Source organism: Gymnodraco acuticeps, unplaced genomic scaffold (genome assembly GCF_902827175.1).
Source record: "Gymnodraco acuticeps unplaced genomic scaffold, fGymAcu1.1, whole genome shotgun sequence".
Taxonomy (NCBI): domain Eukaryota; kingdom Metazoa; phylum Chordata; class Actinopteri; order Perciformes; family Bathydraconidae; genus Gymnodraco; species Gymnodraco acuticeps.
The window spans coordinates 70,457-97,955 of record NW_022990509.1 but is presented as its reverse complement, the minus strand read 5'-3'; the positions used below and the strand labels follow the sequence as shown (position 1 = coordinate 97,955).

The window sequence follows — 27,499 nt, the reverse complement described above, 5'->3', positions numbered from 1 at the left end:
CCACGAAATAAAAAATAAAGATGCATTATTATTTTTTTATGACATCAATTTGTGGCGGACGATATTTAATTGTGGCGGCCCACCACAAATAAATCAATGTATGGGAAACACTGGACAGCAGTAAAGCATTTCAAAAACAAAACCCACTGAAAACACACATTAGTTTTATTGATTATGTTGTGATGAGAAAAACACATTTTATATTACAGTATATTTTCTATATGATGTGGTCATTTTGAAAGGATGCTCCAGGAGATGGTTCTTCTAGAGTTTGGTGTCTTTTATCTGAAAAGAACAGAGTGTTAGAGTAAAAAAAAAGGTATATATAAATACTATAAAACACAGGCTTATATCTACTCTTTTAAAATGGTTGCATTGAGACATAATTGGTCCCTTTACATACACTCATCTTAGATATACAGTTTCAATAAGAGGTTTTAGTCCTGCCTCTTTCAAAATGTTTTGCATGTAATATTACATTTTCATCACAAACACCTTTGTAATAACTACTGCCATATAGTTTAATGTGTGACAATCAAAGTATTTACTACAAAATGCGAGTGTTATTACATAATGAAGTGAAGAAAATGTGAGTTATTACATAATGATTTGTTACGAGCCTTCTGCTGGACAACATTGACACTTTCATTGTGATTTTATTTTAATATAACTAGGGGAAACTTCTGTATCAAGTGGAGTCAGGACTCAGAGAGACACGAGGAGAGCTGGAGCTTTGATGGCAAACACTGACGGTTTATTTGGAGCTTCGGCCGGAGAATTCACAAGACATGTCACGGGCCACGAGTTGACCACAGAGATGCCACAATCAATTCTGAAGAGCCCTCCTGTAGCTCCAGGTTTTAACTAGTTCAGAGTGTAATAATCAACATTCTTCAATAGAGAGACTAAACAGCTGAGGACACTGGATCACAGTTGTTGTCGCTTATGGCTCGGGGTCATCTACACCCAGAGAAGGAGGTGTCCCACAACCATAACTATCTCTGACCGAGAGGTGCCCGGTCACAAACTGGCAACAACTAGGGCAGCCCCTCCTTAAGGGGGATTACGGCTGCTCAAGGTTGGTCAGCTGCATCAGAGGGCAAAGGAGGACAGGAGCAAAAACAATGTATTTACACTTATATAAAGAAACAGTAAGCCTATTGCATGCATTTAAATTACATTCATATTACACTATCACTTTCATTTGATTTATTAAGGCCATTTATCTTCCAAACGTCTCATAATTGTATAAAAAAAAGAAATAATACCTTCTATTATAATGAACCTATTAGCTATCCCTAAAGCTGAACGTGACTTGATCTCACTCCAGAAACGATTTTATAATATTTATAACAATAGTTTCTTTACCACCCGGCCTCCTTTGTCCTCCTGGTGCTTTTCAAGAACATGCAGCACGGCGTCGTGAAGCGTCGGGAAGAACATGGAGGTCAGGATCTCTTCGTCGAAGAACAGACAGCTGTGCAGTTTCTCCAGGATGTACGCTGTCGACACATGGGAAGCTTGTTACGGACACTTTAACTATGGGATGTTGAGCTTTTTTTCTTTTTGTATCAACTTTCTTTTTTGGAAGCAATTAGACCAGGGGTTCTCAAAGTTTTGATGAGTGAGGGCCAATTTAGGTACCCAATATTGGATTGAGGGCCGCCCAAGAAAAAACGGAACACAAAATAATTCCAAAACAAATCCTTTCTTTCTTTACTAACCAATTACCGCAACTCGCGAGATGCCTAGTTGCCATGCAACCAGTAGTCGAGCAAACTTTCCACAAGCTGTCATTCATAATTTAGGAATGACAACCCAGGGGGCGCAGTTTTACCATTCTTAAATTCCATTCTAATTCTTACTAGATACAACCATGGAGGATTAAAATATAACGCATGCATTTCAGCGTGTCACATTAACTATCGCGGGCCGCCAGAAACATTTCCGAGGGCCGCCATTGGCCCGCGGGCCGTACTTTGAGAACCCCTGAATTAGACCAACAAAACAACAGAGCAGTGTCACAGAGAACTTCCATTCTTCCATTTTCCCCCGTCATTTTATCCCTCCCACAATCCCACCCAAAGGAGAACACTTCTCAGTACACAAAAGGAAAACAGTACAAAATACATAAGTATGGGAGAAAAAAAAAAGGGGGGGGGGGGGGGGGGTGGCTCAGTCGTCACAGTCAGGCAGGGATGTCAGAGATTCAATATGATTTAAGAAAGGTCTCCACGTTTTTTCAAAAGAACTTAAGGAGCAGTTGAGGGAAAACCTAAGCTTTTCGAGTCTAATGGACAGTAACATTTCTTTCACCCACCTGCTATGAGATGGAGGTTGAGCTTGGAGGAGTATAAGTCGCCTGGCTAACAGGGTGGCAAAGGCTAGAACAGTCTGTATAACTTTAGAGGTGACAGGCTGCAGGGGGGCACCAAACAAGACCGAGAGAGGATCTGAAAGGATAGTAGTATTATATGCTGTGCTAAGAGTTTTGAAGACATCGGACCAGAATGTGGTGAGCCTAGGGCAGAGACAGAACATATGGGAATGATTGGCTGGGGATTGTTTGCACCTATTGCAAGAGTCAGTTACATTGGGGTGAATCCGAGAAAGCCTCAAGTTAGTGTAGTGAACTTTGTGCACCACTTTACACTGTAGATGTTAAGCTTTTTAAGAAACATTCGTGAAACTCACCATCACAAGAGACAATGTAAACATCTACTTCCACACGGACAAATTCTTTGAGTGCCTGTGGAATAAAAAAGCCCGTTATTGTATGAGATTTGTAATTAGTAAGATACAAATACAAGTACGTTGGCTCTATTTTATTGCAATTAATTCACACATATACAGTGGATTCTCAATGAATTAGGTGTGGCAGGTTTCTTTTGTCTCATGGCTGAGTTTTTTCATTCATAAATAAGTAATTGTTTTATATTCAACATATTGTTATTGAATCTTGTCTATTCATTTTTTTATTTGGTTGTTCTTACAAAGAAGCGATGTCTTGAAAAAGTGTCACAGCAGAGATGACAAAAAAAAATGACAATAAATAATAATTTCAATAAATGATTTGGTTTATTCAAACTAGTATTTCATAGTATTTGTAACTAGTACATATTATTTAATGTAAACAGTGCTAATAATATTATTGCTTTGTAGTATTCAACATATTGTTATTGAATCTTGACTATTTCTTTTATAGGTAGGTAGGTAGGTAGGTAGGTAGGTAGGTAGGTAGGTAGGTAGGTAGGTAGGTAGGTAGGTAGGTAGGTAGGTAGGTAGGTAGGTAGGTAGGTAGGTAGGTAGGTAGGTAGGTAGGTAGGTAGGTAGGTAGGTAGGTAGGTAGGTAGGTAGGTAGGTAGGTAGGTAGGTAGGTAGGTAGGTAGGTAGGTAGGTAGGTAGGTAGGTAGGTAGGTAGGTAGGTAGGTAGGTAGGTAGGTAGGTAGGTAGGTAGGTAGGTAGGTAGGTAGGTAGGTAGGTAGGTAGGTAGGTAGGTAGGTAGGTAGGTAGAAATGTTTGCGTTGCAGCAGCATAAAAAACAAGGCAATGAACATAAGAGAAATTGAGTTCAGCTTTTGACGACTTGGTACCGTTTTGAGTCCCTTCATAGCGGAGATGTCCAGGAAAGAGACAGCAGAGAAGTCCAGGATCAGGCTGTGGAGATCTACTCTGGGAACGCTGATGTTAGCAGGAAGCTCTGCGTTCCAGTTCACCCGGATGGGAAGGTCAGTGAGGTCGGAGGGCCGATCTGAATCCTCCACATTCATGGGGAATAACTCCCTCATGCCTTTCTGTTTGGAAGATTTAGGAAAATGTTAGGAAAATCTCACTGGTGGTCCCCGGCTTGAGCTTCAACATCAGGATCCATGTATTTGGGATCCTCTCAAGAATGGAAGTAGTCATCACATACAGAGCATCAACTAGTTCCTGAACAGTGTCCTTCACATGCTGATATCCAAGAGAGGGAGTTACGCAGTCACAAGATGGAGGAATAGAAAGCAGTATTCAATGTTTACTTCAGATTAGCTCCACGTCAGAAATGAGCATGCTTGATGTCTCTCTCCATAGAGGCTGAATCATCATGTTAATCACATAGCTATCATATGCCTCAAACAGTCCTGATGCTCTTCTAGGTCATCAGACATCCTGTCATGTGCACAGCTACAGTTGGGATACCTTTGTTATCATGTTACTCTCAGACTGGAAGAGTACATTCACTATTTTCACAGAAAAGTTAAGCTTTTTGAAAGAAGAAGAAGCACAGTAGTGTATCGTATCTTTGATTTCTCACCTCTGATATGTCGCCATCCTGTTTCCGTAAAAGCTTCTTGATTTTCCTGAGAGCCTTGTGTCTCTTTCTCAACACCCTCAGAGGGTTAAACCCAACCTGGAACATGTTAAAGTGACGATTTATTTTAAAATATATACTATATATCAGAGGTGTGCACTCGAGTCACATGACTTGGACTCGAGTCACATGACTTAGACTCGAGTCACATGACTTGGACTCGAGTCAGACTGAAAAAAACACATCGCTTTACCAGCAGAGAGCAAATTGATTAGTACATTATTAATATGACTAATAAAGAGTAGTTTGATTTGCAATTCGATGAGGATCAACTATGCATTTACTGATGTTGTTATTATTGTTATGGTACTCCTTAATGTTTGAGTTCAGGAGCAACTCATGATTTGTTTACATTTTATATATTATATTCTGTTTTGGTGAAAGGACATAATGACTTGTCGGTTTTCAAAGTTTAGGCTTGACTTGACTCAGGACTTTAGTGCAAAGACTTGAGACTTACTTGTGACTTGCAATGACTTGGTCCCACCTCTGCTATATATACTTATATACCTATATATTGTATATTTAAGCAATAGCTCACGACAGGCCGTGGTATATGGTCATTATATCACAGTTAAGGGGCGTGGTTCGGCCCGACGCAAAGCATGCAGTGTGCTTTTTAGCCCAACTGTATACAGTTAAATCGACCGGACTTCTTTCTGCAGATGTGAGCGTCCTTAACAACGGTCAATAAGTCCTTGCTGCACATTATCCCTTACATGTTTCCATCTTAAGCTTTGTTAGTTAGTTAGTTTCGTAACGGCCGTAATGTAACAGTTGTAACGGTTGTAGCTTTTCTCAGACGCGGAGGGATACTGACTTGTTGTGAAAAGTAACTACAATTCTACCCGTGATATACGCTCATTATATCACGGCTAAGAACCAATCAGATTGCTTGATTTGACTTGTCCGTTTTATAAACTTGTATATATACTTGATGGAAACAATATCTTGCTTATATTGTGTATTGGGTTAACAGAAAATTGTCCCTTCAATAGTGTTTTGATTTGTCAGACAGTTTATAGATTTTTTATCTTAACGGTCATCAGTATATTTTCTTACTCTCTAAGGCTGATTTATTTCTATTTCTTTTTTTAGAAGTTCACATTTTTGGAATTTCTACTCTTTTAATTTGTTACTATGTGCAATGCCTTGTTTTGTTTTATGCTGCTGCAACATCATTTTTTCCCAAATTGGGATTAATAAAGTACATTTTATCATCTCTTATATAAGTGAAGTATAGGATGGAGAAGTGTGTCGTACGTACAGCTTCCACCAACTTGTCCCTGAAGAACTCGATATTAGCGAAGAAGATAGGCGAGGGGATCCTGAAGATCTTTACTCCGTTTGGTTCGAATATCTGAGAGGAGATACAGTGTGATGAATAGCTGATTCTGAAAGTGTCTAAAAGTGTTTATTGGATAGCATTTACTCACATCCAGGTAATCTTTGCGGTCTTTGTACAGGTTTGTCCCCGAGATGTTAACCAAGACAGAGCAGCGAGGGCTGGAAAGACATGGAGAAGAACATACAAATACATATATTATTATACATCTTATTTTAGAAAATTCATATTGTCATTGCAGGATTTCTGCTTCTTAGAGTTTGAGGTTTTGCTTGTATATGCTTCTTATAAGTGCTTCGTAAGTAGTTAATAGTTTGACAATTTGAATACTCTATCTAGTGTCTGTAAGTGTCTCTGTGCAATATATAACATTCCTGCTATCTAGCTTCTACCACACTAACTTCTACATGTTACACTTCATTTATATTATAAACAGTGCTTGAATTGGAATGAAAAAGGTGCCAGTACTCTAAAATCAGCAACTTTTTCAAGTCAATTTTATATATACAGCCCACAAACAAGAATTTGGCTACTATAATGCTGGTGGGTTTGTCTCTTTACTACTGTATATTTTAGAAAGGTTCACTGTACTTAACATTTTTTATGATAGGCAGCGGATATGGCTAAAGCTCAGTAAGGTCAATATTAACTGAAAATATAGCAATCAAAGTCTAGATCTTCTGCTGAAGACACATGAAGCAGAGACCTTTCAGGTGAGAGCCCCTCTGGTGGTATTCAACATTAATGACAAGGAAACAAAGCTCTGGTCAGAAGCATTTTTTATAAAAAGCTTTAACAAAATTAAGTATTTCTGTACATTTTGAATGTAATCTAACTTTCCAACTCAGAAAACGAAAAACGAAAAAGTGCCAAAAGTCTTCTCACATGGCTGAGCTGCTTTGCAATATACTTCACCACTGAAGAATACAAATATGTATAAAGTAAACTATGATGCAATCTAACTTTCCAACTCAGAAAAATGATAAAGAGCATGAACAAAGAACATGTAAAAACAAATGCAAAATTTGCACAATCTAAAATGAGAAACTGTAACTGCAAGTAACAAAGTCTGAGCCATGGTAAAGAGTTACATTGAACACCAAGCTGATCAGATAACTCCCTGGTTGGTCTGAAGTCCTTCTATCTCCAGGATCTGTACAAATCGGCACATTATGCCAAAAGTCTTCTCACTGGGTGAGCTGCTTTGCAATATACTTCACATTGTTAGAAAAGGCTCCAGAAGGCCTTGGGGACATCAGTATCAGGGGCTGGAGCTGGACAGGCTCTTTCATCAGCACTTCTCCTTCCCTTTGCCAGCCAGGACCTCACATACTGTTCCGGATTGAACTGTCCTAGTGATGGTCCATTACATTTAATGAAAACCAGGCTGGACAGTCGGCTGACAGAGAGAGCATTCCTTTTTGCAGTAAGGATATCGTTCATGCAGCTGAATGCCCGCTCACACTCACTAGTGGAGACAGCGATGGTTCGGACTGCTTTCAGTAGAGGCTCCATGGCAGCAGGTGTACGGGATGCCCTGGTTTCCTTGTATTCGCGAAAGCCCTGAACAGTCTCTCTTCTGTCCACTTTCAGCACTTCGCACAAACGTAGCACCTCTACGTCCCCATACTGTACGTCTAACTCCTCTTCAGGCCAACTTCCAGGATGGATAACTTTCATGTCCTGGATTAGCTGATTGTCCCGGGCCTCCCGGCCATGTAATGGGATTTCTCTTGTGCTGACATGAGAGGAGGTTGTGGAAGTCATTCTGTGTCTCAGATTCTCTACCATACTGCGGAAAAACTGACCTGCATGAATCTGTACAAGCCTGCCATTCTCACGCAGGGCAACACCCTTGAAGGACTTCTCAGCTAGAGCTGTATGAACTGTAGTCATGTGTGGGCCAGGCATGGTGACCATGGATTCAAAAACTCGTATTTCTCGAGTTAAGAGCCTATCTGCTGTAGGCAGTGTCATCTCTCTTTTTTTGGAGTTGCCGAGAGAGGTCGCTGAGCTCTGTGAGCGCATCGTACATCAGTCCCAGATTGCTGACAAACGTTGCAGATGTGAGCACATCATCCAGGCCCTTGTACTTTGCTCTATCTCTGGAATCCCTGCTCGTGTCGTTTGCAGCATTTGTGAAGTGATCATGAAGCACTCGGTAGTTTTCCCAGACTGCTCTGACGCTCCTTTCACTTGAAGCCACCCAGCGGATGGACAAAACACGCCCTATCACCAGGAGACGCTGTCCGACTGCTTGCGCACACTGCGCTAACTGCCTCTGATTTTTGGGGGAGGCATGGAACAAGGAATAGAGTTTGTCAAAAAAGATCTGGAAATGATTGAGCCCTGAGACCTCCTTGACCACATCCCCAACTGCCAGCTCTAGACGATGATTGGAGCAGTGCCACACAAACAGGCGTGGGAATTTACTACACAACTGGGTAGCAACGCCTGTTCTCTTCCCTAGCATGACTGAAGCCCCATCACATGCAAAAGAAACGAAACACTGACCTAAAAAGTCCTCGTTAAAATCTCTTCCAAGACACTCCATTAACGCCTTTGTGATGTCATCAGCCGTTGTTCCATCCAACTCGATCAGCTCCCAAAAAAACGTTTCGGGCTCAGCATCAGCTAATGCTGAGCGTAGACACACAACAAGCACCGTTTTACCACTAATAGTGGTAGATTCATCGACCAAAACACAGAGTTTTCTTTGGTTTTCTGTAATGTCTTTTGCCATTTTTTTCTTCAGCTCATGAGCTATGTGGTCGATGATTTCGCCACAGGTTTTATTGGAGTGCAAAACCCTGCCCACGTTCAGCCCATTCAGTTTCTGTACATTCAAATCAATTGGCATGTCTGTGAATGGCCGGCTATGTTTGCCAATTGTATATGCCGTTCGAAAAACTCTGATAGTGGTGTCTAATTCAGATTTATGCATAGACTGCACTTGATGTTGAATAGTTTCACGTGAAGCAGATGTAAGGATGGCAGCAGCTTTTACATGGGCTTGTGATTCTTTATGTTCTTTGATTTTTTTTTATCAGGCTAGCTTGTTGTTTGCCCTTGTCAACACCGAAATGAGACACTGCACACTCACCCCATTCAGTTGACAGTGTCAGTCCTTGTCCAGTGTGTATTCCCAAAGATTTGACATCTCTGCATATCCGACATCCTAGCTTCTTATCTTTAAGAAGGAGCCATGCATTGGTCTTGCAAAAATATTGCACCTGGTCCGTTGTCCAGCAGTCAGGTGCATCGCTTTGCCCGGTGTTGGTGGTGGCAGTTGCGCCAGCAGCAGCTAACGTTAGAGGCTCTGGAGGAGGCGGCGGAGCTAGTGCTAATGCTAATGCACTAGAACTTGGAGCAGGAGGATCAACCAAAGAAAGCTCCCCATCAGACACAATTTCCAACACAGGCACAGCATTCTCTGTATTTGAAGTTTCTTCCGGCGACAACCGCTGTCTTTTTGCACTTTTATTAATCCACGCTAACATTTTAGAAATGCTAATTTGTGACGTGACTTGCTTTCCTTCTCTCGGGGGCGTGCCTGCTCTGTTCTATCACTCTACATAGCCACCCACTGGGTGGGAGTTGCACTGCATAAACACAACACACGTGCATCTAGGTATGTAAATTGTAAAGCATTAAAACATGGTTTTACTAACAGTTTTCAGTATGTTGTTACTTCGGCATTATTATTATTATTATTTTGAAACGTGTATTACTATTAAATCACGGTCAAATAGGTTAATTTTGACATAGTCGTTTCCACCACAGTATTTACATGGAGAAGATAAGCCCCGCCCCCTCTCCAGCACGTTCTGTTTGAATGACAGGAGTAAACAGCTGACAGCCGCTGTGAAACTCCAGCGGTTAGAGCGATGAGAATGTCCGTTCGGCACCTCATGACGCATCTACTGAGTACCGGGCGGCTGTATATATATATGGATGTATAATAAGAACGGCGGGAGAGTGTTGAGTACTGGCACGGTGCATGAGTACCGGAGTACCGCCAGCATGCCGGTACTGAGCAAGAAGTGCCGGAACTCCATGGGTCAGAACCAGAAGTGCCGGTACTGCGTACCGGTGAGTACCGGCCCAATTCCAGCACTGATTATAAATACTGCTGCCGCTGCTACTTTTCTACCTGCATGTGTACTTTTTAATAACTTACATGCATGCCCTTTAATCTAATACTGCTTTATTTGTTGTCTCTATCTCTACTTTTGCTGTTACAACATACATTTACGAATAAAGGAATTCTGATTCTGGTTCTGAATTATTATGTGTTACTTTGTGCTGAAGATGTGATTTCTCATCCACTGCAGCACATCTGTGTTTTAGTTATCAGAGGAATAACTTGTGACGTTACAATTGAGTCCTGAAGACGACAGTGAGCAGCTCCAACCCCAATCCCACCGCCAGACCGATATCCAGACCCAGCAGGATGGCCCCCAGACACGTCCCGACCCAAACCACCTGCACACGACCAGAGAAGGCAGAAGTACACACATCCTTTACTCAAGTAGAAGGATAGATACTCGTGTTTAAAAATACTCTGGTGAAAGTAGAAGTACTGACTAAACTTCTTTACTCAAGTAAAAGTAAAGAGGGCTTTGAAATGTACTTCAGTAAAAAGTACCCATAACTAGCAGCTGTTTTAAAGAGTACCTGACCTCCCTTTATATTAATAGAACAATAATGTAATTGTTAGCTAATGAATGTTTCCATGCTGAACAACGGCAACATGACAACGTTTTCATTGGTCCCTCTTCTTTAGAGAAGACCAGGAAATGATGGATACACGGATCGTGTTCAAATCAATAGGCACGCAATGACTCTAAAGAATAATGATCACGCCACCAAACACACATTCAGACTAAAGGAACCAGCTGTTTGGAAAATGAGAGAAGAAGAAAGTACAGGTATTTGAGTTCAACATGTAAGAAGTAGAAAGTACAGGTATTTGAGTTCAACATGTAAGAAGTAGAAAGTACAGGTATTTGAGTTCAACATGTAAGAAGTAGAAAGTACAGGTATTTGTGTTCAACATGTGAGAAGTAGAAAGTACAGGTATTTGTGTTCAACATGTGAGAAGTAGAAAGTACAGGTATTTGAGTTCAACATGTAAGAAGTAGAAAGTACAGGTATTTATGTTCAACATGTAAGAAGTAGAAAGTACAGGTATTTGTGTTCAACATGTAAGAAGTAGAAAGTACAGGTATTTATGTTCAACATGTAAGAAGTAGAAAGTACAGGTATTTGTGTTCAACATGTAAGAAGTAGAAAGTACAGGTATTTGAGTTCAACATGTGAGAAGTAGAAAGTACAGGTATTTGAGTTCAACATGAAAGAAGTAGAAAGTACAGGTATTTGTGTTCAACATGTGAGAAGTAGAAAGTACAGGTATTTGGGTTCAACATGTAAGAAGTAGAAAGTACAGGTATTTGGGTTCAACATGTGAGAAGTAGAAAGTACAGGTATTTGGGTTCAACATGTGAGAAGTAGAAAGTACAGGTATTTGAGTTCAACATGTGAGAAGTAGAAAGTACAGGTATTTGGGTTCAACATGTAAGAAGTAGAAAGTACAGGTATTTGAGTTCAACATGTAAGAAGTCAAAGTAAAAAGTCGTCAGAAAAATAAGTAGTGGAGTAAAGTACTGATACCAGAAAAATGTACTTAAGTACAGTAACGAAGTATTTGTACTCCGATACTTCCCACCTCTGCAGACAACACATGAGATTAAAAGACAATAAAGTAAATAAAAACAACAACATGTGGCTGTGAGCTACAAGACTTTGTAATCACTTACACACTCCGGTATGTCCCTCCTCCACAAGTACGGGATTTCTCTGAACTGCATCAGCATGCCCTTCAGGTTGACGATCACCAAAGCACCCAGGACAGACTGCCAAATATTAAAAAGGACATATTCTGCTCATTTTTAGGTTCATAATTTACTGTCTCTCCTGTGACATGTCTCCATGCTTTAATGTTCAAAAAGCTCTTTATTTTTCTCATACTGTCTGTGCTGCAGCACCTCTTTTCACCCTCTGTCTGAAACCAGAGCCCAGTCTGCTCTGATTGGTTAGCTGGCCGGCTCTGTTGTGATTGCTCAACCAGCTAATGCCCCGGCCACACGAGGACGAAAACGGTCGTTTGCGTTACTGTTTAGTGTCATATAGACCGTTCGGCCACACGAGGACGACCGAATACGGCACTAAACGACTGCGGAAACGATAACGGGTCCCAAGGTGGATAGAACGGCATACGCAACGCTCTGGGGGGTCCAACGGCTCCGTGTGTACGCCCTATACGATCATTTTCTGATAATGATGAGGCAATAGCCCCGCCTCTCCCCACCTCTGCTGCTCACCCCCGCGTCAAAGTAAACTGCACACTGAATTCAGATTATTTATCTTTCTCTCGATATGGACATAAACGCGAGTGAAGTCTAATCTGACAGGACGGAGACACCTCTCAAACTACCTAAACTAGTTATAAATATGTTTATTTTTACTGTCGGCCGGGTCACTCATTACTGGATCAACTGCTGCATGAAACAGACACTGGCGCTGTCCGAAGAGAGGGAGGACAAAGAGAGGCTCCGTGTATTTTATTATTATATTATATAGAGTCGTTATTCATTTGTTTTAAAGCTCAATAAATAACAAAGAAGACCTTTGACCGGCACTTTTATAATTGTGTCGTAAGGTTTAAACTTTAATACACGTTGACTGGCGAAAAACTGTGCCCGGTTCCCTCGGCCCCCACCGCGGAGAATAAACAGAAAGGCAACCATGACAACCATGCTTCTTCGCTGCTTTTGTGGAGGAAGTTACAGCGCTACGTACAGGCTCCTGCATGTACTGCAGCTTCTCCAGCGGTTGGAGCTAAACGGAGCTGTCTCGTGTGGGCAGACACTATCCGGATAACTATTGCGTGTGGACGGAAGGTTTTTTGCGATTGCGTTTGCGTTTGCGTTAATCCTATGCGTTTAGCCGTTTTCGTCCTCGTGTGGCCGGGGCATTAGAGATGTCCCGCCCCTTAGCCTATCACGTACAATGTGTTGGAGCAATAGCCAATAGAAGCACGAGTGTTACATAGTGATGTCACAAATGTAAACAAAGGAGTCCAATGGTTCGGGTTCGGGTTAGGGTAATGTTGTGAATAGAGTGGCCCATGGTGGTGGTGGGGTTATGGTATGGGCAGGCGTATGTTATGGACGACGAACGCAGGCCACTCGATTCACAACATTACCCTACCCCTCACACCAGATACTGACTGGTTTTCGGACCCCCCCAGACCCCCCCAATAAAGCAAAACTGCACGTTTCAGAGTGGCCTTTTATTGCGGCCAGCCTAAGGCACACCTGTGCAATAGTCATGCTGTCTAATCAGCATCTTGATATGCCACACCTGTGAGGTGGGATGGATTATCTCGGCAAAGGAGAAGTGCTCACTATCACAGATTGTTTCAGATTTGTGAACAATATTTGAGAGAAATGGTTATTTTGTGTATATAGAAAATGTTTTAGATCTTTGAGTTCATCTCATGAAAAATGGGAGCAAAAACAAAAGTGTTGCGTTTATATTTTTGTTCAGTGTAGATAATGAAATAATACATTTGAGATCCCAAAAACAATGTTTCATAAATTAAAAATCGAAGTATCTCTGGACAACATTTGTTATTTCAAAAATAATGACATCAAATGAACGTGTTATCATGGCTAAACAGAGGGTGATACAGTCTTCAGGGTTCATACACTTTTTCACCACTGATTTTCAATGACTTCTCCATGACCTTTACCTAATTTTCCATGACCAAAAAAAAAATAATTACTCTTTCTCCGCGGTACCACTGACATTTTTTTATTTTAACATGGTAAGCTGGAAAATAAGGTCTGCATATGAAACATGTTGCGCCTATCTAAAACAAATCAAATAGTAGGCTTACTAGCTCCTACAGACTAAAGCCACTGTCGACTAGAGGGCGTGATTGTAAAAATCTCTCAGCAGCAAAACACCTCGACAGTTAAATGCCATTTTACGTTTCATTACTATACCATACAGTATTTATTATCATTATAGTATTACTATTTCGGCGATTAGATAAAATAAAAATGATATTTGATGCAACTTTGGTTACATTTCCATGACTTTTCCAAAACGTTGGGAAAAATATTGTTTTCCAAAACTTTTCCAGGGCCTGGAATTTGCATTTTGAATTTCCATGACTTTTCCAGGTTTTTAATGACCGTAGGAACCGTGAGTCTTTAAATGATGGTAGTTAAGGTCTTCATTCATTTACATATTGTTTGAAGCCTTTATTTTATTCCTCACCATGGGAAGAGGCTCCAGCAGGAAGCCGAGCGCCACAGTCACAATCATGGCCATCATGGCAGAGATCAGACCTGCAATCTGCATTTATAAAAACAAGTTCATCTTTTATTTCATCGTGCCAATGAATGATTACAATGTCTATAAACCAGATTGTAGAGCGACATTACAATACCTCTTTTCGGAGACAATAACATGCTACTGTACGGTTGTAAACATTTGTGAGTGTAGTTTTCTGACCTGTGTTTTTCCTCCTGAGCTTTCCTGCAAGGCCGTCCTGGACAGAGCGGTGCTGGCTGCAAACGACTTGAAGCTCGCACCAAACATGTTGCTCACTCCAAATGCAATGAGCTCCTGGGATCAAGGAACCATAGAGACTTTAGTTACCTCTCTGACAAAATGCAACACATGAAAGCACCAGGTCTGGGGAGTAACAGATTACATGTAACGTGTAATCAGGATACAAAAAAGGTAACCTAAGACCTAATAGTACATTTCTAGAAATTGGGGATAGCTAGCAGATAGTGCAGGGGTGTCAAACTCAAGGCCCGGGGGCCAAATCCGGCCCGTGACTTCATTTTCTGTGGCCCCACAAGAGATTGCAAAGAATATCATATGTTTATTATACGGTTACAGGCCGATTTACAGAAGCACATTGCCCATATACTACATGTCCCACAATGCATCTCAAATTCGAAATGTCACTTATTTTTCATGATTTTTACTTATTTTTCAGAATTTGGCTTTTCTTTTTAAATCATTTTGTGACATACTCACCGAAGGGAATTTAAATGAGTTGCCCTAGACTTCTGCTTTCAGACGTAGTTAATTGTGAAGTTATTGGGGGGGGGGGGGGGGGGGGGGGTGCTAGTGACTTATCCGACCGGCCCACTTCGGGACCGATAGTAAATTGTCAACGAGGGGGTGGGTGCTAGCAGCTTATCTGACCGGCCCACTTCGGTACCGCTAGTAAATTGCCAGGGGGGAGGGGGTGGGGTGCTAGTGACTTATCCGACCTGCCCACTTCGTCCGACCGGCCCACTTTTTTCAGGGTATAGTTGTAGGACTAGTACCAATGAATGGAGCAAGTTTCATGTATGTGATCCTTTTATTTTGTAAGATAGCAAGGGGGTGCATATTGTGATAAGCAGGCCTGTCATCAAATGCACCCCACCCAAAAAGATGTTTCTATTCATCCCACCCTCAAGCATTTTTTAGGGTATGGTTGTAGGACTAGTACCAAGTTTCATGAATGTGAGTGTAGAGGAAACTTCTGTGTAGCATGCACTGGAGTCACCAACTCAGGAAGGAGACACGGGAAGAGTCGGAGCTTTGATGTCAAACCACTGTGATTTATTTGGAGTTACGGCCGGAGGATTCACATCACAAGTCCAAGAGTCAGAGGTTCTGACTTCACGGTAGAGTTGCCACGTCAATTCTGGAGAGCCTCTCTCTTGCCAGCCCATCTAACTGGTTTCGCAGAGAGTAAACAACATATTTGAGAAGATAGCCTAAACAGTGTGGGAACACTGAGCTACTTGCGTCGGACACTTATGACCTCGAAGATTTTACCTTGGAGTCCACAAATACAGAGAAGGAAGTGTCCCAGTGTACCCACAACACAGACCATCTGTGACCCAGTATTGACCGGTCACAGAATGGGAACAATAACATTATTGGCTAAGCCGCCTGTGTCCTTAAAGAAGGTAAACAGACATCAAGGTTTGTCCTGTATGTTACTAATTGGCGTCTTATGATAATTATTTCCATAACAGTGAGACTTTTATTTTGTAAGATAGCAAGGGGTGCATAATGTGGCAAAAACATTTGTAAACATATATTGTGTTTATTATATGACAAATATGTAAAATTAAACAATACGTAAAATCAAATACATTTTAAAGCACGTGTATACAGACAGGACGTCACAATTAAAAAAAAACACATATTAAATAAAAAATTACTGAAAAAGAAGTGACGAATGAATGCAAAATCCAGGATTCGACACCACTACCATCAAAATACGTAGCGAAAAGTTTAACCACAAGAATCAAGACTATATGAGCTACCACTAAGCGACTCACAGTCTGTAAATTACCATTAAAAAAAACCTAGACGTTTACTTTTCGTTTTAAGCATAGTTTTAAGGTCTTAACGTTTCATTTACAAATGCGCGTTCCCGTGACAAGGGGTGCATTTCATGATGGGGGTGCATAATTTGACACAACACCGGCCCATCGCGATTCGTCCCGATGGCCAGTCCGCCACTGGTAACAAATTAACTATTTTTCTGCCATGAGAGCCAGGAATGACCACACAAAACTCACCTGGTTTCCATCGATGGTGTAGTCGTGTTTGATGGAGTAGACTTTGGCCACAGAGAAGGCAACAGCAAAGCCCACGATGGCGATGGGAAAAGCTTCAACTGCACTCTCCTGAAATACTTCAATATTTGGCGCAATAGGAGACTCATACCTGAAAATTAAAACAGTGTTTAATCGCGCATTCATAGGATCTATAGCTCAATACTTGTTGTACTTAAATTCAATTTTGAGGGACCATTTATTAAGACTTAAAGACTGAATGATTGTACTTTTTACACTACTACACTTATTTGAAAGCTGTGGTTACACATTGTTTCATTAGGTCATAAAATACATTTCATTTTAAACAATTAAACAGTGGTTCCCAACCTTTGGAGCTTCTGACTCTTTATACAAAATAAATCGAGTTGTGGGCGCTTGTCTTGTTCCAGTAGTGTTACCTCAACATTTTCCAATAGTTTTTCATTACATAACCTTTAAATTAGGTAAATAATTCAATATTTCACAAAATATTAAAGAAAGGTCAATTAAATTATGTACATTTGTGTAGCATTTTTCTCTTTATCTTATGACCTCTCTCAGATTTATCTTGTGAACTTTTAAAAACATCGTATTAGGTCAACCATCTTCAAACTAAATTATAATTCTGTTACATAGGTTCATCAGCATTAAAAAACTATTATACAATCTATACAATTCTGTTTTCTACTCTTACTTTGTATATTTTGAGCACATTTAGCAGATTATGCCTTTATAGTATTTCTTAAAATCTTAAAATCCAGTACTTAGTGTTTCAAAATTGGGGTGTTATTAGTTTTACTTGAGTCAAGATGTCCTGCTTTAACGGTATTACCAAACATAGAAATCAGCCAGCTTGATTTTGACTTAGAATCCACTGATGACGTGCAAAACTTACCCACTAACCATTTTGCCAACAACTTCAACATCATATCTCGTCTCGAAGTTGAAGCCATAGGAAACACCGCAAGCTATGACAGTCTGTGAGAGCAAAGACACACATAGAGAGAAACAACTCTTCAATCCCAGCTAGCTTGAACACATCAACGTTGTTATACTTTGGTTGTAATGTAAACAGGATTTGTAGTTCATAAGATAGTCTCCTCTCACCATGATAACCTCTATGGGGATGGGAACAGGAAGCCTGGCTTTGTATCGGTCGTTCAGCTCCTTCACGATGAAAACCACCACCATGATCACGATGGACATCACCAGGTCGCAGATGTTGGTGGAGGTGATCTGGACAAAGACCTTCTCCAGGGTCTGTGCAAAAGAAGTGAAAACTCTGCATTTTAGCACGATTACAACATTCTCTTTCCAGACGCACATCAAATCTGTCACCAAATCCACCTTCTACCATCTCAAAAATATTGCCAGACTCCGGCCTTCACTCTCTGACTCTGTGGCAGAAACACTCGTACACGCCTTCATCACATCCCGTCTGGACTACTGCAATGAAGTCCTGTCCGGGGTTCCCAGCAAAACCCTGGACAGGCTCCAATACGTCCAGAACTCTGCCGCCAGGCTTCTCATCCGCATCAAGCCATGGCAACACATCACCCCCACCCTCATCCACCTCCACCGGCTGCCGGTCAAGTCCCGGATTCAGTACAAAACACTCCTCCTCACGTACAAGTCCCTCCATACCCTCGCCCCCCAGTACTTATCGGACCTCCTCCATCCCTACACCCCTTCTCGGAGTCTGCGGTCCTCAGACACGGGCCTGCTCTCCATCCCCCGCTCTCGCCTCCGAACTGTTGCTGACAGGGCGTTCAGTGTTGCGGCCCCCACCCTCTGGAATGCACTTCCTGCCGAGATCCGTAATGCTGCCTCCCTGGACATCTTCAAACCATCATTAAAAACACACCTGATCACCCTGGCCTTCGGGCCCGAGCCCTTTCTTGCTATAGCTTTTCGGTCTGAATGATTAAAAACAGTAGAGTTGGTCCATCTTTGCTAGTTTGAAAAAAAAGAAAGAATCAACAATGATGCATCCTTGACTTACATATATGAGAGCGAGTGGACCATTGATGCCTGGAACCGTTAACCCCAACACAAACTTGAGCTGGGACACCAGGATGTGGACGGCAGCGGCTGTGGTGAAGCCGGAAACCAGAGTATCGGACAGGTACCTGACGATGAAGCCCACCTGCAGGACACCCATGGCAAGCTGGGTGAAAGAACGAGGGAAAAATACGCTTTTATTTTGAAATATCACGATCTGTTTGTGTTTTATTTTGAAAGCTGTTCACCCCTTGTGTTATGTCTGATTTTACTTCCTGTCTCTGTGGTGTCCCTCCTGTTTGATTACCTGATTCTGTTCACCTGGTGTGTTTTTCCTGCCCTTCCCAGCTGTGTCTTCTTCCTTGTGATTAGTTCTGCATGTGTTTAAGTTCTGGTTTTCTGTTGGATCCCAGTTATGGTCTGTTTGCTGTATGTGTTTTTAACTTTGACTTATATTTTAATGTTAACAAAGTGTTCCAACCTGCTCTGCTCAAACATGACAAAGGGTGTGGTATTGTTTGAAAAATATCACTGGTCACCGGCTTGAGCTTCAATAATCAGGATCCATGTATGTATTTGTGATCCTCTCCAGAATGGAAGTAGTCATCACATACAGAGCATCAGCTAGTTCCTGAACAGTGTCCTTCACATGCTGATATCCAAGAGAGGGAGTTACACAGTCACAAAATGGAGGAATAGAAAGCAGTATTCAATGTTTACCTCAGATTAGCTCCACGTCAGAAATGAGCATGCTTGATGTCTCTCTCCATAGAGGCTGAATCATCATGTTAATCACATAGCTATCATATGCCTAAAACAGTCCTGATGCTCTTCTAGGTAATCATACATCCTGTCATGTTCACAGCTACAGTTGGAATACCTTTGTTATCATGTGGACTCTGATATTGGAAGAGTACATTCAGTATTTTCCCAACAGGTATGAAGACAGATGTACCTGGAAAATCCCCATGAGGAAGGTCACAGAAGAGGCCACCAGGACTCTCTGCTGGTCCTGGGTCAAACCATCAAAACCAGTGATGTTTGCCGGTTGTCCGACTTCTGGAACGAGGCGGGTCACCACCGCTCCCACCATCAGGCTCAGGACTGGGAAGGAGCCTGCAGGAAGGGGTGTGTTAGTGATGGCGAGATGAAGCTTTGAAGCTTTCCAGCCAATTGGTTCGCTAAAGGGTTCATCTCATGAGGCTTCATCATGGGCTTCATTTGAACCCCCCTGTTGGTCAAAGTGTGTCAAACAGGCAGATTGGACATCTCAACAGTGTGCTGTATCTCATACCGAGTTCCCAATGAGTAAAGCCTTAGAATAACTCTAAACAACGAACAATAAATCATATTTTAATTGTAACAATATTGTATTTATTCCAGTTTAATGATTGTGATTGCAAAGCCTGAGGCTGCTAAACATTGCAAAGAGGGATTTGTATTCCTTAATAATATTCGTAAACTTAACCATGTTGTAGCCGGAGAAAGGCTAAACCATATCAAAGAATACATATATTAACTACATTATCTCATTTAGCTGTAGCTTTTATAAACAATAACAAATACGTATTGACCAGTCGTTGAACCAGGGACCCTGCGGTTGAGAGTCAACTGCTTTTCAGCTGAGCCACAGTACGTACACTAAAGCTCCCTGAAAACACTGCAAGATATTTAGTCCTGTATTTATTCATTTTTGTATTCCTACATTTATTTATACTTTTATTTATTTATACTTTTGACATGTTCCGACCTCTATATAAGTGAGGGTCTGAGCTCTCTTGATTACATCGTGTCCGCACCGGCCCCGGGTACAGGAGGGGTAATATCGTTCTTGTTATACATCCATGGGTATTATGAGCGTTGTGGTTCAACGGTTCAACCGATCTGAATCGCTTCGTGAAGCAGTCACGTGGTATCGACAGGCAGCGAGGCTTCGTTTGTCATCGATGACGTCACTGGCCCAAAACGATACAGGCCTCGATACAAGCTTCACAAAAAGCTTCGGGGATTACTCGACACACGCTCCGAAGCCTCGGCGCAATACGTAACATCACTAGTGTGTGTCAAGGGGAGGAAGGTGTGTGTTTCAAAAATATAAGGCTGATGATAAGTGATGTGTCTGATTTCATTAAAGTGTTTATTAGTTGGAGGCCTTTAGACAGTTTATCAAAAATGAAGATAGGGGAATTGTGATAATAAAGAGTTTAGATTGAAACACTTTGGCATAGTTACTTATCCTATTTCCAAGAATGTCCAGCTTAAAAGTTATTGAAAGTCAAGTTGTTGTTTTAGAGCAAATGTATGCAACAATATTATAGCCTAAGCATTGCATGACTTACCTACGGAAATATGTCTGGAAGTACCGAGGAAGAAGTATGTTAGCATGGGGAAGAAAGCTGTGAAGAGGCCGTAGCTGGGAGGCAGTGAAGCCAGCAGAGAGAAGGCCAGACCTGGGTGAGACCACAGCAAAACAACAAACACAGAATAAATAATTATGGATATTTTGCATTAAAAAAATCTCTGAAAAAAATCTCTAAAAAGCACTTTTTTTGGCCCTAAACCTGGTAAAGATTCACAAAATGGCTGCTAAATTACCAAAATAAGCTAATTGTTGTTGCTAAGCTAACCAATACTACTGTGGATTACATTTGCAGACATTTAACCACAAAAGTGTTAGCCATGCTAGCAGCTCTTGTTGTTTCCTACTGTAGCTTAATGCTACGTCAACATGCTCACACATTAGTTTAGCAGTTTTTGACCGTGTACAATGCATTCGTTTTCTCTAGCTAGCATGCTAATTAGCATAATACACAGTACAGCTGAGGCTGATGCGAGTATCATACATTTGGCAGGAAGTTGTTCATTGCTGTTTGAAATGTTGAGCTAAAGGAACAATAAGGAAGTGATCAACGCTTTTAAACAGTGTGTCCATATCTTTATATATACAGTCTATGGTCCATATTAAAAAAAACAAATACAACAAAAAAATTGTTATGACATCTTGGCAACTGATAAACATTGTTAGAGAACACCCTTAAAGATAAATACTTCACAGTTTATGGTGTGAACTTCCTTTGCTGCTGCCACTCCTTTATATCCCTGTCTGGGATCAATAAGGTGTTATCTTAAGCCCTTTTTTCAATTACATCAGTGAAGTCAGTTGCATCCGCATTTGAATACAACAATGTCGAAAATAAATCGTATTTCAAAAAGGAAATAAACTATTTAGGGCAATATTCTGGGACAATGCCACTTCTGTGTCGATCGTACAGTACAGTGTGGTCAGGATATAGAAGGGCTTTCCATCCATCCATCTTCTCCCGCTTATCCGTGGTCGGGTCGCGGGGGTAGCAGTTCCAGCAGAGAGCCCCAAACTTTCTTTTCCCTGGCCACATCAACCAGCTCTGACTGGGGGATCCCAAGGCGCTCCCAGGCCAGCGAAGAGATATAATCCCTCCACCTGGTCCTAGGTCTACCCCTTGGTCTCTTCCCAGCTGGACGTGCCTGGAACACCTCCCTAGGGAGGCGCCCAGGTGGCATCCTAACTAGGTGCCCGAACCACCTCAACTGGCTCCTTTCGACGCGAAGGAGGAGCGGCTCAACTCCGAGTCCCTCCCTGATGACCGAACTTCTCACCTTATCCCTAAGGGAGACACCAGCCACCCTGCGGAGAAAACCCATCTCGGCCGCATGTATCCGCGATCTCGTTCTTTCGGTCATGACCCATCCTTCATGACCATAGGTGAGGGTAGGAACGAAAATGGCCCGGTAGACAGAGAGCTTTGCCTTCTGGCTCAGCTCCCTTTTCGTCACAACGGTGCGGTAAAGCGACTGCAGTACCGCTCCCGCTGCTCCGATTCTCCGGCCCTTCTCACGCTCCATTGTTCCCTCACTCGAGAACAAGACCCCGAGATACTTGAACTCCTTCACTTGGGGCTTTACATGGATTAAAAACAAGCTGTTAAGGCACCAGAACATCAGGTCAACCAAATGGATGTAGAGTTAAATCTAGTAGTGGCATTATTAGTGAACGGCTTTAATAAAGAGATTAGTTTTAAGAAATGATTCAAAAGATGTCTCTGATTCTGCTAGTCTTGACATATCACACAATGTATATGTCAACATTTTTATAATGGAAGCACAAATCTTAAGCATATGCCCTATTTTTCATCCAGAAATCAACATTTTTAAGGGCAATATTCTGTGAAAATGCCACTTCTGTGTCGACCGTACAAACCGTGTCAACATGTTTCCAATACAATACAGCTTTATATATAGAGCACTTTAAACCTCCAGACCAAAGTGATGTACAGTCAAATAAACAAAACAAAACATACAAAAAATAACACAGCACAGCTCACACACCATAACACAAGTAAAACCAATAGAGAATTTAAAAGCAATACAAGTAAAATATGTTAATACGCTAAGGAGAAGAGGTGGGTTTTAAGAAGCGATTTAAAAGCAGACAGTGTGGGAGCCTGTCTGATATACAGGGGCAGATCGTTCCACAGTGTGGGAGCCTGTCTGATATACATGGGCAGATCGTTCCACAGTGTGGGAGCCTGTCTGATATGCATGGGCAGATCGTTCCACAGTGTGGGAGCCTGTCTGATGTGCATGGGCAGATCGTTCCACAGTGTGGGAGCCGCTACAGAGAAGCAACGGCCCCCTCTGAGCTTTGACTTGTTTCTGGGCACATTCAGGAGCAGTTGGGTCCATTTTAATGCCAAGGTTAGTAATGGTGGGCTTGGTGTGCTGAGCCAAGGAACCCAGGTCTACAGAATGTATGCCAGTGGTGCCACCAAAAACCATTACTTCTGTTTTTCCTTCATTCAGTTTTAGGAAGTTGCACGCCATCCAGGCCTTTATGACCTCTAGGCACTTTAGCAGCGGGCTAATTGAGTCACCCTCCTTCTTTTTTAGTGGGACATACATCTGGCTATCATCAGCATAGCAGTGGAATGCAATGCCGTGCTTTCTAAGTATGGACCCAATAGGGAGCAAATAGAGGGAAAATAGCAGGGGGCCTAATACTGAGCCCTGTGGGACCCCATACAGGAGTGGAGCAGAGGATGACTCGGAGTCACCAAGGCTGACAGAGAAAGTTCTGTCCTTCAGATATGACCTGAACCATTCCAGGGCTTTCCCCTCAATGCCCACCCACTGCTCCAAGCGAGAAATCAGGATGTCATGGTCGACTGTATCGAAAGCAGCAGTTAAATCAATAAGTAGGAGCACAACGCAGTCCCCAGAGTCAGTAGATAAAAGGATGTCATTAAAAACTCTTAAAAGCGCTGTTTCAGTGCTATGCATAGTTTTAAAACCGGATTGGAAAACCTCACCTTGCATAATGGCCACCATTCCAGTGCTGATCCCAGAAACAACATCTCCCAGCAGCCACTCTCTAACTCTGTAGATCCTCATCCAGCCAATGATGGGCAGAAAAGAGAGAACTGCATTCTTGGCTCGTTTTGAGTCACAGCTGGATTTAACAAAGACAGAGCATTTTCCTTTGACACAATTTCATAAAATCCTATATTTATTATTAGTTTTTATTCCACTCTTGGCAATTATTATAACACACAAACATGTATGCTGATTTTTTTTGTAGTTTATGTAAGAGAATATTTTCATCTGATCTGTTAATAGAGTCTTTTATGGTTCCTTAGAGTCTGTGATACTGCAAACATCTGCTTGTAGTCACTCAAAGACTCCTCTGTAGGTTGAGGTCACAGGTCAAACGCTTCTCCTATGTCCGTGGGGGAGGGTTGACCTGGCAGCATCTCTTTGAGACAAGCGGACCATTGTCTCGCATCGGCTATTGATTATACGCGGGCTTTCTGGAAGCCCGCCTCTCCTCGTGTTGGTTAGATGTTTTGTGTCTTTTGGTTCAGAGATCGCTGGTGAAACACGGGACGGTGTGCAACTAAGTGATCTCCCCGGCCGTATGTAATTAATGTACTGTGATCAATAAACTCTCGGTGCTTTTGGCTAACAACGGTTCCAGACTCCTTCATTCTACCTCAACATTGCAACAACAGAAGTTTACCTTCACAGTTTATGATGGAAAGGAGCAAGGAATGAGAGTCTTATTTGATCCATTACTCAAAATAGATTGTCTGTCAATAACAGCTGCTTACAACCAATACTAGTAACATAGATAATTGATCCTACATTGGGAAATGTTTCAGTCACAGCAGCATGTTAAAACAAGGCATTGCGTATAATTTGAAAGAATACAAAATAAATAGATCAGAACTAAAAAGTAAAATATATACAAATTGACTGAACGATAAAAATATGTCTGTCTGTAAAATAAACACTATGGAGGGCCAAATAACAGCTTACACAGTTTAAAAGTAGGTTATTATTTTACAATACAAACCAAAAAACACAATCAAAAGTCAACACAACAATCGAGCATCAGCGAAACAGGTTACCTGACATCTCCATACTGTCTTTGAATATTATTATTATTTATACTTTTTCTTAAACCTAAATATGTTCATACAGCACTTTCTATCATTTGGTAACGAACGCCAAGATACACATCTGCTTTAAAGTGCAAACTGATGCATAAAGTTATCATATATGAAAATCTGACACCTATTTTGCAGAATATCTCAAAGTTATGAAGTCAAATCTCAGGGTTCACTTACGTCAGATAAGCTTTCAAATGATCCAAGGAGGTTTTGTGCTGCCTGTAGATTTTTTGATAGTCTTCATCAAAGCTGTCATCAGAGTACACGGGTCTGGACACCACATATTGTTTCCTAAAAGTCACCATCCTCACATGTCTGACAGATCCCAGATAATGTGAGGTTCTGGAGGAAGAATTCTATAAAAACCTTTGCCCGCCGCCTCCCTGTTATCTTATCTGTAATCACAGATCAATCTCATCTCTACGTCAGTTTTGTCTTCACTCTGTTCAATCATTAAGCAGATTTATGATCCATTGTGTGATATGTAAAAACATTTTAAAATCTTTGCTTCAGCCTCTTGCATAAGGAAATTGTGCACAAGGTATTTTTTTCCACATGTTGAGATTTGTTTTTGGCTTAGTATCAGTGAGCAATTTATATTTGAAATAATACTTTTAATTGAAGAAAAATTAAAGAGGATATATTCTGCTCATTTTCAGGGTCATATTAGTATTTAGTGTCTCTACTTTAAAGAGTCCTCTCCTGCTGATGTTCAGGTGTATATCAGTATGTCTCTACTTTAAAGAGTCCTCTCCTGCTGATGTTCAGGTGTATATCAGTATGTAGTGTCTCTACTTTAAAGAGTCCTCTCTTGCTGATGTTCAGGTGTATATCAGTATGTAGTGTCTCTACTTTAAAGAGTCCTCTCCTGATGATGTTCAGGTGTATATCAGTATGTAGAGTCTCTACTTTAAAGAGTCCTCTCCTGCTGATGTTCAGGTGTATATCAGTATGTAGTGTCTCTACTTTAAAGAGTCCTCCCCTGCTGATGTTCAGCTGTATATCAGTATGTGGTGTCTCTACTTTAAAGAGTCCTCTCCTGCTGATGTTCAGGTGTATATCAGTATGTAGTGTCTCTACTTTAAAGAGTCCTCTCCTGCTGATGTTCAGGTGTATATCAGTATGTAGTGTCTCTACTTTAAAGAGTCCTCTCCTGCTGATGTTCAGGTGTATATCAGTATGTAGTGTCTCTACTTTAAAGAGTCCTCTCCTGCTGATGTTCAGGTGTATATCAGTATGTAGTGTCTCTACTTTAAAGAGTTCTCTCCTGCTGATGTTCAGGTGTATATCAGTATGTAGTGTCTCTACTTTAAAGAGTCCTCCCCTGCTGATGTTCAGCTGTATATCAGTATGTGGTGTCTCTACTTTAAAGAGTCCTCTCCTGCTGATGTTCAGGTGTATATCAGTATGTAGTGTCTCTACTTTAAAGAGTCCTCTCCTGCTGATGTTCAGGTGTATATCAGTATGTAGTGTCTCTACTTTAAAGAGTCCTCTCCTGCTGATGTTCAGGTGTATATCAGTATGTAGTGTCTCTACTTTAAAGAGTCCTCCCCTGCTGATGTTCAGCTGTATATCAGTATGTGGTGTCTCTACTTTAAAGAGTCCTCTCCTGCTGATGTTCAGGTGTATATCAGTATGTAGTGTCTCTACTTTAAAGAGTCCTCTCCTGCTGATGTTCAGGTGTATATCAGTATGTAGTGTCTCTACTTTAAAGAGTCCTCTCCTGCTGATGTTCAGGTGTATATCAGTATGTAGTGTCTCTACTTTAAAGAGTCCTCTCCTGCTGATGTTCAGGTGTATATCAGTATGTAGTGTCTCTACTTTAAAGAGTTCTCTCCTGCTGATGTTCAGGTGTATATCAGTATGTAGTGTCTCTACTTTAAAGAGTCCTCCCCTGCTGATGTTCAGCTGTATATCAGTATGTGGTGTCTCTACTTTAAAGAGTCCTCTCCTGCTGATGTTCAGGTGTATATCAGTATGTAGTGTCTCTACTTTAAGAGTCCTCTCCTGCTGATGTTCAGGTGTATATCAGTATGTAGTGTCTCTACTTTAAAGAGTCCTCTCCTGCTGATGTTCAGGTGTATATCAGTATGTAGTGTCTCTACTTTAAAGAGTCCTCCCCTGCTGATGTTCAGCTGTATATCAGTATGTGGTGTCTCTACTTTAAAGAGTCCTCTCCTGCTGATGTTCAGGTGTATATCAGTATGTAGTGTCTCTACTTTAAAGAGTCCTCTCCTGCTGATGTTCAGGTGTATATCAGTATGTAGTGTCTCTACTTTAAAGAGTCCTCTCCTGCTGATGTTCAGCTGTATATCAGTATGTGGTGTCTCTACTTTAAAGAGTCCTCTCCTGCTGATGTTCAGGTGTATATCAGTATGTAGTGTCTCTACTTTAAAGAGTCCTCTCCTGCTGATGTTCAGGTGTATATCAGTATGTAGTGTCTCCATTCTTTAATGTTCAAAAAGCTCTTTATTGTTCTCATCCTGTCTGTGCTGCAGCACCTCTTTTCACCCTCTGTCTGAAACCAGAGCCCAGTCTGCTCTGATTGGTTAGCTGGCCGGCTCTGTTGTGATTGGTCAACCGCTTAGAGATTTCCCGCCTCTTAGCCTATCACATACAATGTGTT

General features: G+C 41.5%; 1 protein-coding gene across 1 annotated transcript; it reads right to left on the bottom strand.

Moving 5' to 3' along the window:
- Positions 1–147: 147 nt before the first annotated feature.
- On the bottom strand, positions 148–25,552 carry slc26a3.1 (solute carrier family 26 member 3). Its single transcript, XM_034226961.1, has 19 exons — positions 25,051–25,552; positions 23,734–23,873; positions 20,728–20,838; positions 19,344–19,504; positions 18,390–18,554; positions 17,495–17,647; positions 17,283–17,365; positions 16,370–16,517; positions 14,283–14,396; positions 14,046–14,123; positions 11,516–11,611; positions 10,075–10,181; positions 5,788–5,857; positions 5,619–5,711; positions 4,295–4,390; positions 3,594–3,794; positions 2,695–2,749; positions 1,369–1,502; positions 148–285 (listed from the first exon to the last, which is right to left on the bottom strand). Exons 1-19 carry the CDS (start codon positions 25,176–25,178, stop codon positions 265–267), a joined length of 2,154 nt encoding a protein of 717 aa, XP_034082852.1. The 5' UTR covers positions 25,179–25,552; the 3' UTR covers positions 148–264.
- Positions 25,553–27,499: the final 1,947 nt, after the last annotated feature.

What these genes read in the sequence shown, in the direction of transcription:
- slc26a3.1 (XM_034226961.1), bottom strand. Translation starts at nt 25,178, where the DNA reads ATGGTGACTTTTAGGAAACAATATGTGGTGTCCAGACCCGTGTACTCT. An exon ending in ACACCATCGATGGAAACCAG is followed by an intron (nt 14,397 to 16,369) that starts GTGAGTTTTGTG and finishes CCTTGATCCCAG; the next exon opens with GAGCTCATTGCATTTGGAGT. An exon ending in AGGACAAAGGAGGCCGGGTG is followed by an intron (nt 286 to 1,368) that starts GTAAAGAAACTA and finishes TGTTCTTTTCAG; the next exon opens with ATAAAAGACACCAAACTCTA.